This window comes from Nyctereutes procyonoides, unplaced genomic scaffold (genome assembly GCF_905146905.1).
Source record: "Nyctereutes procyonoides isolate TBG_1078 unplaced genomic scaffold, NYPRO_anot_genome, whole genome shotgun sequence".
NCBI lineage: Eukaryota > Metazoa > Chordata > Mammalia > Carnivora > Canidae > Nyctereutes > Nyctereutes procyonoides.
This window is the reverse complement of record NW_026575034.1, coordinates 23,488,941-23,503,034: the sequence shown is the minus strand read 5'-3', so window position 1 is coordinate 23,503,034 and position 14,094 is coordinate 23,488,941. Positions and strand designations below refer to the sequence as shown.

Genomic DNA, 14,094 nt, shown 5'->3' with positions numbered 1-14,094 from the left:
AAAGCCAAGTCACAGATGGGGAAAATATTCACAATGCATATAACTGAAAAAGAAAGTTCTACAATCAATTAATGGAAAGATAACCCATTAAATTTTAAGTGACTGGTTTAAACAGGTACTTCACAAAGAGCAGTAGATGAATGGCTAATGCACATATGAAAAAGTGCTCAACATTATTATTCATGAGGAAATAAAAAATCGAATCAGAATGAGATACCAATCAAACTTATTAGCATAACTAAAATTAAATACATACAAAATTAAATACATAAAGTATTGGCAAAAATGTGTCAATTGGAGCATTGAGGCACTGAGTACAGTACTTCAAGAAACTCCTCTTCTAGTTCATACCCCCAATGGTTGTTTTTTAATTTATGCACCAAAAACATCAAAGAATATTTGTACTAGCTGTCTATATAGCAGCTAAGATGAGAAAACACCCAAATATGTCAACTCGAGGTTAAACAAATTTGCTGTATCTATCCAATTGAATACTACTGAGCAAAGAAGGAAAAAGTATGAAGAAGGAGAAAAATGGTATACAGAGAAGCAATATTGTGGAATTTCGAGGTACCAAGAATAAAAAAAGTGGAGCGTAATGTAGTAGAGTAGGGAAAAATGACCTATAAAGGTAAGAAAGTTCAGTTTTGGTTTACAGAGGCCTAGTTATGAATAAGTGAGGTTTAATTGTTTCTACATGCCAAATTGTATTCTAATGGTTTTAAACTACAGAATTACTGATTCTATACAACTCAATAAAATAGATATCAACATTTTACAGGTAGAGAAATCAAGTCACTGAGGAGTTAAGTTTTTACAGTTTAGACATATAGAACCAGAATTTTATCTCTAGTCTTATTTACTATATTAAACTAAACCTTAAAAGTGTTCAGAGAAAATTATTACAGCCTAGCAATTGTATATACAGCCAATCCATCAATAAAGTATAAGAGCAAAAATAATTTTTTAGACAGGCAGGAACCCAGAAAATTTATCATTTTCTGGAACCTATTTTTTTTTAAGATTTTGTTTATTTGAGAGAGAGAGAGAGAGAGAGAGAGCAAGAACAAGTACATGCAGGCAGAGGGGCAGAGGGAGGAGAAACAGACTCATTGCTGAACCGGGAGCCTGAGACGGACTCCGTTCTAGGACTCTGGGATCATAACCTGAGCAAAGACAGACACTTAACCAAATGAGCCATCCAGATGCTTCTGCATCTTTTTTTTTTCTTCTGAATAAAACCAGAGTATGTACTTCAGCAAAATAAAATAAATACCCAGTTGCTAACCAAGTTTGAATGGAATTTATTCAAGGATGCCATTTAACGTAATCCCAGGAAAGCAGTAACCGGATATGCCTTTTAAAAAAACAGAGGATGTATTAAAGCCTTGCACAAAATATGGCCTCAAAAAGGTGATGTCAGAAATTCAGAACTCCGGTCCCATCCCAGACCTAATGAATCATAATTTTCATTTTAACAAGATCTTGAGGATATTTGTATGGTCTTCTGATTTTGTAAGCATTTAATTACCATTATTGATAAATAGCTGTAAGTAACTAGGGAGATGATGAAAAAAGTCCATCTTATCCTGTTAGCATGCAAAATGGAAGATGACTTTAATTTTAGAGAAACAGAAAGTTGTCCTAGAAAACCATGGTCCAGTGTGAATTGAATGGAAATTTGACATAATTGTGGGCAATTGAATGAGTGGAAAAGGAAGGAATTGATTTCATATTGATGAATATGGGTTGGTGATATAGGATGCTATGCCATTCTTTTTTTAGTCATACCATGTATTCCAGATACTGTGTTGAAAAATGTGTATTTAATCATATTTCAATAAAAATGTATTTGCTTTACGGTTCAAGCAACTGAAACATGAATGTATAATATTTAATCATACCTATAAGACTGTACGTAGGAATGCCTGGGTGGCTCAGTGGTTGAGCATCTCCCATCAGCCCAGGGTGTGACCCTGGAGTCCCGGAATCAAGTCCCACATCAGGCTCCCTGCATGGAGCCTGCTTCTCCCTTTGCCTGTGTCTCTGCCTCTTTCTCTGTGTCTCTCATGAAGATATAATAAATAAAATCTTAAAAAAAAAACTGTATGTAAATTTATATATCTTATCCAGGCAAGTATTATGCTGTAGGTGACTAAATTTGGGAATGAAGAAGGGAGAGAAGGTAGAAGTATAAGAAGTATAAGTATTTCTTGTCTGCAGCCTACATGGCAGTAAATAGGATCTAAAGATAATGGAGAAAAAAAGAATGTTTATTGAAAAATATTAAACATTTTTAAATAATTAAAATTAAATTTAAATAATTAAATATTAAAAATAATTAAAAGATGGTAAACATATTATTTAGACTTTCTTCAGTATGATGAGCCTCTTAGGAAAGCCTAGTCCTCACACCGAGAATTATGCTGCTCATCTGATATTATCTCTAAGCCCCAAGGGTCTCTTGGCAGCAGGGCTGGGTTACATGCTGGGATCCTTATAGAAGCTCAGCTCCAAGAGGTACCTGTGTGCATACGTGGCTGGGCAGTGAGTGGGAAGGGCAATTCTCCCTCTGCTGGGAGCCAGGTAAGATGCCAGAAGCAGAAAGAGCAGACCAGGGAGAGGGACTATTGAGAACTAATCTGGAAGACCAGGAAGAAATGGAGCAATGGGAGCCAAGGAGCAGGGCAGGTACTGAGAACCACAGGACTGCAAAGCAGAGGTAGAAGAGTACAGATGATGGGAAGTGGGTTTCAGAGTGGCAGGCAAAGCTGAATGTTGTGGGAATTAAATGAGATATAAGCAGCAAGTTTGCAAACAAATATTTATTCCCAGGGGGGGAAAAACATTCAGTTACATCAAGGAAATGTAGTGAATTGTGATTCTGTGTGGCCCAAATTTGACATGTGTTATGTATTTTATTGTTTCACTCAGCTTTGAAATTTGACTGATTCCCATATCCCTATTTGCTAGAAAATAAGCTTTTTGGGTTATTTCATTTAGCATGAGCTCTACCTTTTTACAGCATCCTGGTAGTCGGAGCTTTCTAATAGCTATCTTCATAGAAGCCATTTATACTTAGAAATAAGTACTTCAAATACATCTGGGTATTTGACCAATCATCACAGACAAACTGGAAATAGGCAGATCAGGGATTTTTTTTAAGTTTAAGGTTTACCGATGAGGAATATTAAATGGGAATGGGTCACCAAGGTCCTACCTCCCATCAGTGTAGGCATAAGGACACCTACCTTCATCTTTATTATGCTACTGGACCAGAAGGATACATCCCAATGTCCACCGTGTCCTTCATGACCAAAAGTTCTGGACATAGGAATCTACTGTTTCCTATGCCCCACTCCCCCACCATCGCTCGAACCAGACTATCATCAAATAAACAACAGATACACAATCTAGTTTGAAGTGCAAGAAGCATCATTCTTTGGTCTTGGCCTTCTAATGCATGTATGATATGCTGTACTTTTTATTTTGTTCACAGGTATCTTGGGAAACAAGAGTATTTAAATTTGATACAGTATTTCTTATTAACATTTTGCTTAATGGCTTTAATTTCCTCTTAAATAGGCCTTTGCTAAAGTCATAAATGCATTTTCTCTTCTTTATTCTAATATTATCATAACTGTTCTGTTATACCTTGAAAATCTTAATACAAATGCAGGGATGTGTATAAAATAGGGGTATTTTAATATTTTTATATTCATGAAATTTTTAATATTTTTTAAATTGTTAGCCAGTTGGCCAAACATTATTTATCACGTGTCAGTTATTTTTTCTAATGATATAAGATGCCATTGTCATCATATTCTTTATCTTCACTCACACATTTTTTGAAATGTTGTTTTTTTCTGGGGATATATATTTTTAAACTTTTGACAATATTTGTTAATATAATAACTTTACATTACATTTTGATGTACCAAAGAACAAGTCTCTTCTCTTTGTCATTTTCAAAATTATACTGAATATATTTGCATATTTACTATACCTAATACACTTTGGGATCCATCTGTCACTACCCATTAAAAACTCTTGTGTTTTATTGATTGATAATGCTTTAATTTATGAGAATATTCATGGGAAAATTCACACCTTTTCACAATTGAATATTCCTATCTTCAAGAAAGAAATAAAGGATTTTCTTTATTTTCTTCAATAAATCTTTAGAGACCTCTTCTCTCCCTGCCAAACACAGACATTGTGTTACACAATACAGTTTATAGTTTTATGGCTATTTGTAAATAAATCCTTATTTTAATAAAATTTCTTCAGTGGTTAATTATTATTAACAGGAAAAGCTATTAATTTGTGATACTGATCTGTTATGTGGTCACTTTGGTGAACTATATTTTAAGAGTTTGCAGTATGTTCTTTTAAATTTTTAAGGTAAAGAGTCAATTAAAACCTAAATAAAAACTTTGAGAAATTTCTTTTCAAAAGTATCACTCTCAACTAAAAAAAAAAAAAAAAAGTAACACTCTCATTTACTTGCCCTTTCTCATTTACTAAGACTTATCTATAGAATGCTGAATAGTAGTTGTGATATTAGCCATCTTTATCTTTGACTGATTTTAATAGAAATACTTTTAATAGGTCACCAGTAAATATGTTTGCTCCAAATTTCTAGATGTCTTTCATTCAGGAGCTTACTTTGTTCCTAAATATTAATAATTTTATTATGAATTGCCATTGAATTTTTTGATTTTTTCCTCATCTCTTGACCAGGTTTTTCCTCCATTAATCTTTTTGTATAGCCATTCCATTTATAGATTTCTTAGGTTGAATAATTTTTTCATTCATGAGACAAAGTCCATTGTTTCAAAGTGCAATATTCTTTAAAAGTACAGTTACATCTGACTTGCTAAAAAGTCATTTGTCCCGTTTGCATGTGTCATCATGAGTAATTATATGACTAGCTTTCCAAGAATAGGACTTTTCAACCTCAATCCTGTTAACATAGTGGGCTGAGTAGCTCTTTGTTGTCTTGTGCATTTTAGGATATAAGCATCCCTGGCATCGACCCACTGGATCCAGTAGCACTCTCTCCCCAGTTGTGACAACCAAAACTGTCTCTGGGCATTGCCAAATGATCCTTGCTGGAGGAGCAAACTTCCCTCTTTTCCATTCTACTAGAATCTATAAAATATAGAAACGCTCTATTTTTTTTTTCTTCAAATTTGGTTTGGTTTCTTCAACCTGGTTGTGGGTTTACCCATCTTTGACATTTCCTCTCTGTTGGATTTGATTTCTTAAACTAGTTTGGTGACTGATGTTTTTCTATAAAGTTGTCCATTTTGTATTTGTTTCCAGATCTATTGTTATGCCTGTTATACCATTATATTTAAAGTTTTATTTCTCCATACTTTTGTTTTCTTTTACATTTCTCATGAGTTAATCACACTTTTTCTAAAATTTTCTTGACTAGTCTTGGAAAAAGTTCACATATTTTCTTTTTTAAGTAATCAACTTTGGTTTTATTTTTAACCAATTCATTTGTACTGTTAATCTTTGTTAATTAATTTTTCTCACATTTATTTAAATATTTTCCTAGCATCGTATGTTGAAAAAAATTTAAATTATTTATGTCCTCATTTTCTAACAAATGTGTATTCTTCAGACTACACGCTGCACTCCATTGTCTTGCCCTACAGGTTTTCATATGTGGTTTTCTTATTTTATTCAGTTTAAAGGGCTTTTTCTCTCATTTTTATTTTTCTGGCATAGAGAAAATGCTTAATAAATGGATGTTGTTATTGCTTTGGAAGTCTTGTCATTTTATATTTATAATACATTATTATTTGTAGGTTAATTAATAGACTAGGTTATACAGAATGAAGACCTGGAAGAGATTATTTTGTGCTTAAATAAAGAAGAAGTGGAAGAAGAAAGTCATTAGAGTTTGAATAGAAGGGACTTGGTGATTGATTGGGAAATATATAAGCATACAGGAAAACTCCCAGAGTTCTTATTTAGAGAATTGGTTAATTTTTATGAAAATTATAAGCTTTATTCAGAATATATAGGAATAAGAACAATTATAGGGGAAATGATTAACTTGGTTTTGAAATATTGAATTTGATTTACTCGTGAGAAATACCTACGGCAATGTTCGGAAGGAAGTTCTAATCTTCAAGAACCTGGAAACCACGGCTGTCTTCAGATATCTTTTTGAAATTTTTCATTAAATAGGTGAAAGATGAAACTGTGAAAATGAGTGAGATAATTATTTAAATGACTCAAAAATGGGCAAAGCACAGAACGCTGAAGGATTCCAAAGTTAAGGTTCTTTGGGTACAGTACGGGAAACCAGAGAGAGGAATTGCTGAGTGATGGGAGAAAAGTAATAGAGACTAGTGCCAAGACATGAGGAGAGAAAATTTCCAGAAGGAAAGTATCCTCAGTAAAATATGTAAGTGTTGGATAAATGAGAGGATCACAAAAATGAGTCAACCGAATTTGGCAATTCTTTTTTTTTTAAGATTTTATTTATTTATTTATTCATGAGAGAGGGAGGAAGAGAGAGAGAGAGGCAGAGACACAGGCAGAGGGAGAAGCAGGCTCCATGCAGGGAACCCGACGTGGGACTCGATCCAGGGACTCCAGGATCACACCCCAGCTGAAGGTGGCGCTAAACCGCTAAGCCACTGGGGCTGCTCAAATGTGACAATTCTATTTTGCTGTTATTTTTCATAGTGGGTGTAGCCTTGACAGCTGATTCTCTGGAACCTTTGCACACAGAGACCATCAATGATAAAGTTCCTTTCCCACAGAAGCCTAAAGAGCTTCATAATGACATAATTCACAGGGAACTAACACCTGGAAATTGTTTACTCCAGAGATGCCATATTGACCAAAATGTGTCTGGAAGGCACAAATCTGAAAAAATATTTACCAGGGACATTTTGTCAGACTGGTTTAGAGATTCCTCCTATGTGTTCCTCAGCCCTATTAAATGAAGGTATTGGAGTCATACGCAGGTTAGCACTGCAGCTTTTCTGATTATTTGGGAAAATTACTCAATTGCTTTAAACATTAGCTTCCTCATAAAAATATTAGGGACAACAACTGTATTTAATTGGGTAATTGTGATGATTGGATGAGATTATAGATGTAAAGATGTTTGCATCTGGTACACAGTAAGTGTTCAAGAAATGATGGCTGTTATGGTTCTTTGTGTTTCTGGAGCAGCCCATACTATTTATCAAAATGTAATGCTTACTGCACTATGTTAAAATAATGGCAAGGTTTGCCTTCCTCTCCCTCTCTTTTACTTCCTTCCTTCCTTTCCTCCCTTCTTCTCCTGTCTCTCAATTTCTCCCTCCCTCTCATCCCTTCCTTCCTTCTTTTCTTTCTTTCTTTCTTTCTTTCTTTCTTTCTTTCTTTCTTTCTTTCTTTCTTTCTTCTTTCTTTCTTTCTTTCTTCTTTCTCTTTCTTTCTTTCTTTTTCTTTCTTTCTTCTTTCTCTTTCTTTCTTTCTTTCTTCTTTTTTTCTTTTTCGATTGATTTTTGAGTTTCATTTTCCTCATATGCAAAATATACTATCTACCTTCTAGAGTTGGTATGTGGTTGAAATTACATAATGCATATAAAATGTCAATAATAGAGAACTTTCAACAAGTGGGAGTTATAACTATTTTTGTTAGGGTGGTTTTTGGACCATCTTGATATCACATTTATAAACATACATGTCTTGGGGATATCTTTAGCATCCACTAATAATATCCACATTTCAAATGTAACTTGATTTTTCAGTGTTTTATTTCAGGATTAGTAATTTATTTTAAAAATACTGAAAAACATTTTATTATTATATTCTACACTTGAAACTAATATAACACTATATGTTAACTATACTTTCAGTTAAAAACAGTACTGGAAACCAATTTTCTCATCATGTTTAAATATTCTTCTGGGAACTTTTACAGGCAGGGATGACTTAATTGCGTTGTTTGTTGTCACCAAAGAGAATTACAGGTTTAAAAAAATGTGATGTGGCATAATTCAGGGAATCCTCTCTTTTCATTAAATGAGGAGAGTCATGGGGAGAGGCATCCAGTACAAGAAAGCTCAGGAAAACTAAAGTTCTTAAATAATCAGCAGTAGTAATTCAGTGAATGTGAGAGTGCCAGAAAAATGTTCTAAGTAATAGCTATATATTTATTATGTGTTATGTTCAAATATTTAAATATTCCTGTCCTCTCACTCAGTCCCTCATTATGTTGGTCCTCAATAATACCAATGCTCAACCTCTGACCTTCTTCCTGACGGGTATCCCAGGCCTGAGAGCAGCCCAGGTTTGGATCTCCATCCCTTTTTGTCTCCTGTATGTCATCGCCCTCTCTGGGAACAGCATGATCCTATTCGTGGTCTTCCGTGAGCAGAATCTCCATGAACCAATGTATTATTTCCTCTCCATGCTTTCAGCCACAGACCTGAGCTTATCCCTGTGCACACTTTCTACTACCCTTGGTGTCTTCTGGTTTGAAGCTCGAGAAATCACCTTAAGTGCCTGCATTGCCCAAATGTTCTTTCTCCATGGATTTACTTTCATGGAGTCTGGGGTTCTGCTGGCCATGGCCTTTGATCGTTTTGTAGCCATCTGTAATCCACTGAGATACACCACCATCCTCACCAATGCCAGAATTACCCAGATTGGGGTGAGCATGTTGATAAGGAACGTTGCTGTCATGTTACCAGTGGTGCTCTTTGTTAAGAGGCTGTCCTTCTGCAGTGCAGTGGTCCTTTCACATTCTTACTGTTACCATGTTGACCTCATTCAACTCTCATGCACAGACAACAGAATCAACAGCATCCTTGGTCTGTTTGCACTTTTCTCCACAACAGGGTTTGATTGTCCTTGCATCTTGCTCTCCTATGTACTGATCATCCGATCTGTTCTCAGCATTGCCTCCTCAGAGGGGCGGCAAAAAGCCTTCAACACCTGCATATCCCACATCAGTGCTGTTGCCATCTTTTACATCCCCCTTGTCAGCTTGTCTCTTGTCCATCGCTATGGCCATTCAGCACCTCCATTTGTCCACACCATCATGGCCAATGTCTTCCTTCTCATCCCTCCTGTGCTCAACCCTATCATCTATAGTGTGAAGACTAAGCAGATTCGAAAGGCTATTGTCAAGGCCTTAATTCAGAAGCAGCAATAAATCTAATTAATAGTTATCTTAGAATAGAGAAAGCCATTTATGAATGAGTGCTTTGGTAGAATAAGGTAATTGTCCCCAAATGGCCTAAATATGTTTCCAATAATCTTAAACTAAGTAACTTACACACTGTGTGATACTTGCTTAGTCGTCTTGTCAGTAATTCAATATTAATATCTCCTAAATAATGTTCCGTTTTCAAGGTAAAGTGAGATAATGTATGTAAACAACTATTCATATTTGCGAGTAGTATGAGACCTGAATAAAATATTCATCAGACTGCATATGATTCAAAAAGTCCAGATTTAATGTAGGAAACTTTGTTAATAAACCAGTTGTTCTTTTCTTAATGATATCCAAAGGACACTTGAATTAATTTGATTTTTTTCTTCTTAAAATTCTTAGTTACGTGGAAAAATAGTCATTCTATAGAGTGCATCTTATAAGCATATCAATGTAATTTAACACTGGGTCATATATAGGTATTTTGCCTTTTCTTATGTGTAGGAATATACCTGTTGTATATACAAAATGCCATTATCAAGTGCTCAAGAGTTCCTGCTATTAGGTGATTTTTTAAAGATTTTATTTATTTATTCATTCATGATTGACAGAGAGAGAGAGTCAGAGACATAGGCAGAGGGAGAAGCAGACTCCCCGTGGAGAGCCTGTTGCAGGACTTGATCCCAGAACCCTGGGATTATGCCCTGAGATGAAGGCAGACACTCAACCACTGAGCCACCCAGGCACCCCTATTATCTGAATATTAAAAGTTGATGATAGCATTGCTAACAACCCAGGAATGAGCATTACACAATTCTCCTAAGATTAGCCTTGATAAAGGGGAACTTACACTTTTGGCTCATGTTTTATCTCTATCTCTGTCATTATACTCACTCCATCTGTGGGCCCATTAGATCAGTAGCAGTATAGCCTAAGCTTGCTGATATTTATATGTAGCTCCTTTCTGATTGTTGAGTTTCTCCTTTGAGATGGGTACCATTTAGTGGATATTAGAAATGGGATGCAAAGATTTCTACCTTCTGTGCCCATTTCAATATGTATTTCATATTCATTTTCTATAGACTTCCTTATCTCTCTTCTTTCAAATTTGCTAGTTCCATTCACTGACCAACTATCCAAGCCTTTCAGCGAAGTAAAGAAATCCATGTAAATCCACATAGCTCAGGCAATCTCTCTAACAACCAAGGCCACTGTCCATTATGAGAATTTTCCTTTAGCACTTTTTTTTAATGGTCACCCATGTGTGAAGCTGTTGTACCACTGTATTCTCCTCTTGGTTAGTACTAACTTGCCTACTAATCCATACATGAACCAAGCCTGTATGTTTTCCTTCTCTTCCAGTGACTTATCAGAATCTTCAGTGAGGCCATGGATCTGAATTAATGGAGAGGCACATATAATACAGTGATAAGTATCATAGGATTCTGGGACAACTATTCACAAACTTAATTTGTGCTTACTTTGTACATCTTTCCTACTGTAATGGTTTCAATTTCTCTGATGTGCTAACATGAAAGTTTTCCCAGCTCATAAGTGTAATATAACCAATTATATACCTAAGCATCTGGGGGAATAACCACAGGTATGAAAATCATTATGTTCATTGTGAGATAAAATTTTCCATAATTCCATTAATCATCTCATCCCAGTAATATCATAATTTAATCAAAAAGAGCATGATGGCACATTTGGTTGCCTGTTATGAAAAAGAGATGATATTCTTTGTCCAATGGTCCTCAAGGAATTTGGGTATTCTCCTTTCCTTAATGAACAAGTACATTTGGAAATGAACATAGATCCATTTTGGGAAAGATCTGGATAATTTGTATTGCCTAATTCCAGTGGCATGGCACATTGTTTCATCAAGGACACCAAGATTCTTCTTTAAGTAATGGGCTTTAGAAATGGTCATCTTATTTAAATTCTTAAATAGACTAAGCAACTTAAATATTTAAATTTCCCATTAGGGTATTTGATGTCAGCCTGATGCTCCCAAGTTCTTTATTTTAAATGCATTTCAATTAACACTCTGATGCTGTCCATTGTGCTTGTCCCCAGAAATACTTTCATCTATTGCAATAGATGGGGGTCCTGTCACCCTGATTGCAATTTTAGCCTTTCTACTCTCTACAGTAATTACATTTAATTTACTTCTGGTTTTTAAGTTCTTCCATGTGTCTCAGGATCCCTTCATCCTCATTGTTAGTAGGGAGGTCAGTTCCATAGAAACAGCTTTCATTGCCAAGTCTAGCCTACAGGGCACAGCAAGCACTGAACTATTCAAAGACACCAGATTTAAAAATGAATTATTTATTGCCTTAGTGAAGGAGTATACTTTCTTCTCCAGAGAAAATAATCATGTGGTAAGTTCTCTGGTCTTAAGATAAATCCATTCTAACATGTCTACCTTCTTGAGATTTCCTCTTTTTTTTTTTTTAAGATTTATTTATTTATCTTAGAAAGAGAGGGCACGTGAGCAGGGATGGGATAGAGGGAGACATACAGACTCCCTACTGACTAGGGAGCACAATGACAAGGTACTTGATCTCATGAACCTGAGATCATGACTTGAGCTGAAACCAAGAGTCAGATGTTTAAGCAACTGAGTCACCCACATGCCCTACCTTGAGATTTCTATAGTCCATATTATGACAAGCAGATCTGGCATCTCCACCTCATTTGCTATAGGTAATCATCATGTTCAAGCCTCAATCAGCCATCCCAAAAGTGCATTATCACAATTTACAGGTATCCTTGGTGTAATGGTGAACCTTAAACCATAGATGAGCATCCTATTAATAATGTCAAATTGTTCATGTCAAATTCTTCTCTATGTCAATTTACATTTATACCACCAGCCACTTCTTCTGCTGACTTTTATGTAATACTTTCAAGATCCTTTCTTACAGATATTTATTTGAATCTAGTTATTGATACAATTCGGTAGTTTCTGCAATGATCTCAGTGGTTAAGCTATTTTCTCCCAAAATGTTAATAACATTTCACTGCTCAGGTTTTGCCAAGATCAGATTGCTTATTGCCTTGGGTACAATGAGAAGTGATGGGACCAGATCTTGCGTAGGAAAAGCATTGTAAAGCATTGTCCTCAGGTTTGGTTTTTGTAAGGTCTTCATACAAGATAAAATAAATATCCTCTGCTAAATGAGAAGGGAACTGCTTTGGCTAACATGGGATATTTAAAGGATATTTAAAGGTTTCAAGATTTTTAGGCTTATTTACTCAAATGTTAACATCCCAGGAGTGAGGATCACACCATTTCCCCATTTTTTTTTTATTCCCAGTATTTTTCAGTGTTCTGACTTTATAAAAGAAGACTTCAAAACTGAGAATTAAGTCTGCCTTGCAGCACTGTCACTTTTTCAGTTAAATCATGTGCTGGATTTTTAGAACTATATAATCTTTGGCTGAAGGAGATAAAGATTTCCTTAAATGTTCCTATTGTGGCACTCTGACTTTCACAGCATGTCCCAAGTTGCCGATTGGTTATCCTAATCTAGTCATCTTGTATTTAAGGTTTATAATGCAGATAAACAACAGTTATGCCATCTCATAATCTTTATAGTTAACGTTTTATTGGTACAAATAGGAGATTAGATTCAACACCCATAGTCACCATGTAACCTAATATCTCACCTTTCACCCGAATCTCATCCAATCAACCACAAGTCAGAGTCATAGTAGTTTTGATGCCATTGCATTTCAGGAATCATTGTAAGCCCACTGACCACTGGCAATAGGGTCTTAGTTGTGAATTGACTATTCTATTGGCAATGTGATTCTGGGGAACATGAGTGAGGGATAGCTGAAGTCAAAAAAGGGAAGAAAGTAAGACAATGCAAAAAATTATTATTGATTTGGATACTATTATTCAGAGTCCAATCAGGAGACAGAAACAACACAATTATTTGAAAAGGAAAAGCTTGATGTTAAGAAGTATATTAACAGGGAAATAGATTAGTGGGTAAATTGGCAAGTAGACTCAAGAGAATTATAAAGAATCTATGAATCTGTGAGATTCAAATATCTGAATCTATGAGAAGCAGATATAAGGAGCAACCACTACTCTTAGGGCAGAGATAGATCATTCAAGAAAGCTCTCCTCTCTTTCCTCTAAGTCTGTGAAGTTACTAAGGTGTCAGCTGGTGAAGCTTGCAAAACAATCTGTCCTCTGGGAGTGCTAAGAAAGGTGCCAAGTCTCTGAACTCTAGGTGCCAGACAAGTTTATGTCTGCTGGGCACTGCTGTAACTGGGATATGGAGAGTGCCCTTTATAGGACTATAATATATTTCCAGGTGAGGCTGAGGTGGGGGTAGCTCAAGGCTACCCTTATGAGATGAAGTTGGGTGGCCAGTTTGCTAGATGGCTAGCACTGTGCTGCCCCAATTTATAGATTTATATACACATACACAGGGCTAAGGAAAAGAGGTAGAAGAGGTTCACTCAGCTACAGTGCTGGTACATATTGTCTGGGACTCTGGTTATGTCTTTGTTGTCCCAGTGAGGAATTGGAGAACAAGCTCAGTGACTAATACTGGGAGCAGCTATACACTGCTGGAACCAAGTACTGAAGAAATCACACAGTGCCAAGCAATGGAAAAACAGCACATTCTGTGGGAGTACCGCCAACAAGCCACACAGAAACCAGGAAGAGAAAACTGCCTCTCCCTCCAGTGTTCCTCTACCACCTCCACTGACAAGTCTTAATATTGTGCCAGCTGGGAAAAGAGATATTTACAGTCTAACACCTTCATCATAGAACAGGCAAAAAGGAATTTGGAGCTAACAGATGGTAAATCAATAATGAGCCAGTCACTATTATGGGTGACTATTGACCATTCCTGCAAACCCAACTCTGAAGCTTTATCTAATACATC

The 14,094-nt window shown here is 35.8% G+C and overlaps 1 protein-coding gene across 1 annotated transcript; it reads left to right on the top strand.

Moving 5' to 3' along the window:
- Window positions 1-8,224: 8,224 nt before the first annotated feature.
- LOC129504694 (olfactory receptor 51F2) lies at window positions 8,225-9,178 on the top strand. Its single transcript, XM_055317504.1, has one exon. The coding sequence runs from the start codon at window positions 8,234-8,236 to the stop codon at window positions 9,176-9,178; it is 945 nt and encodes a 314-aa protein (XP_055173479.1). The 5' UTR covers window positions 8,225-8,233.
- Window positions 9,179-14,094: the final 4,916 nt, after the last annotated feature.

Excerpts from the sequence above, each read along its gene's own strand:
- LOC129504694 (XM_055317504.1), top strand. The coding sequence starts at position 8,234 with ATGTTGGTCCTCAATAATACCAATGCTCAACCTCTGACCTTCTTCCTG.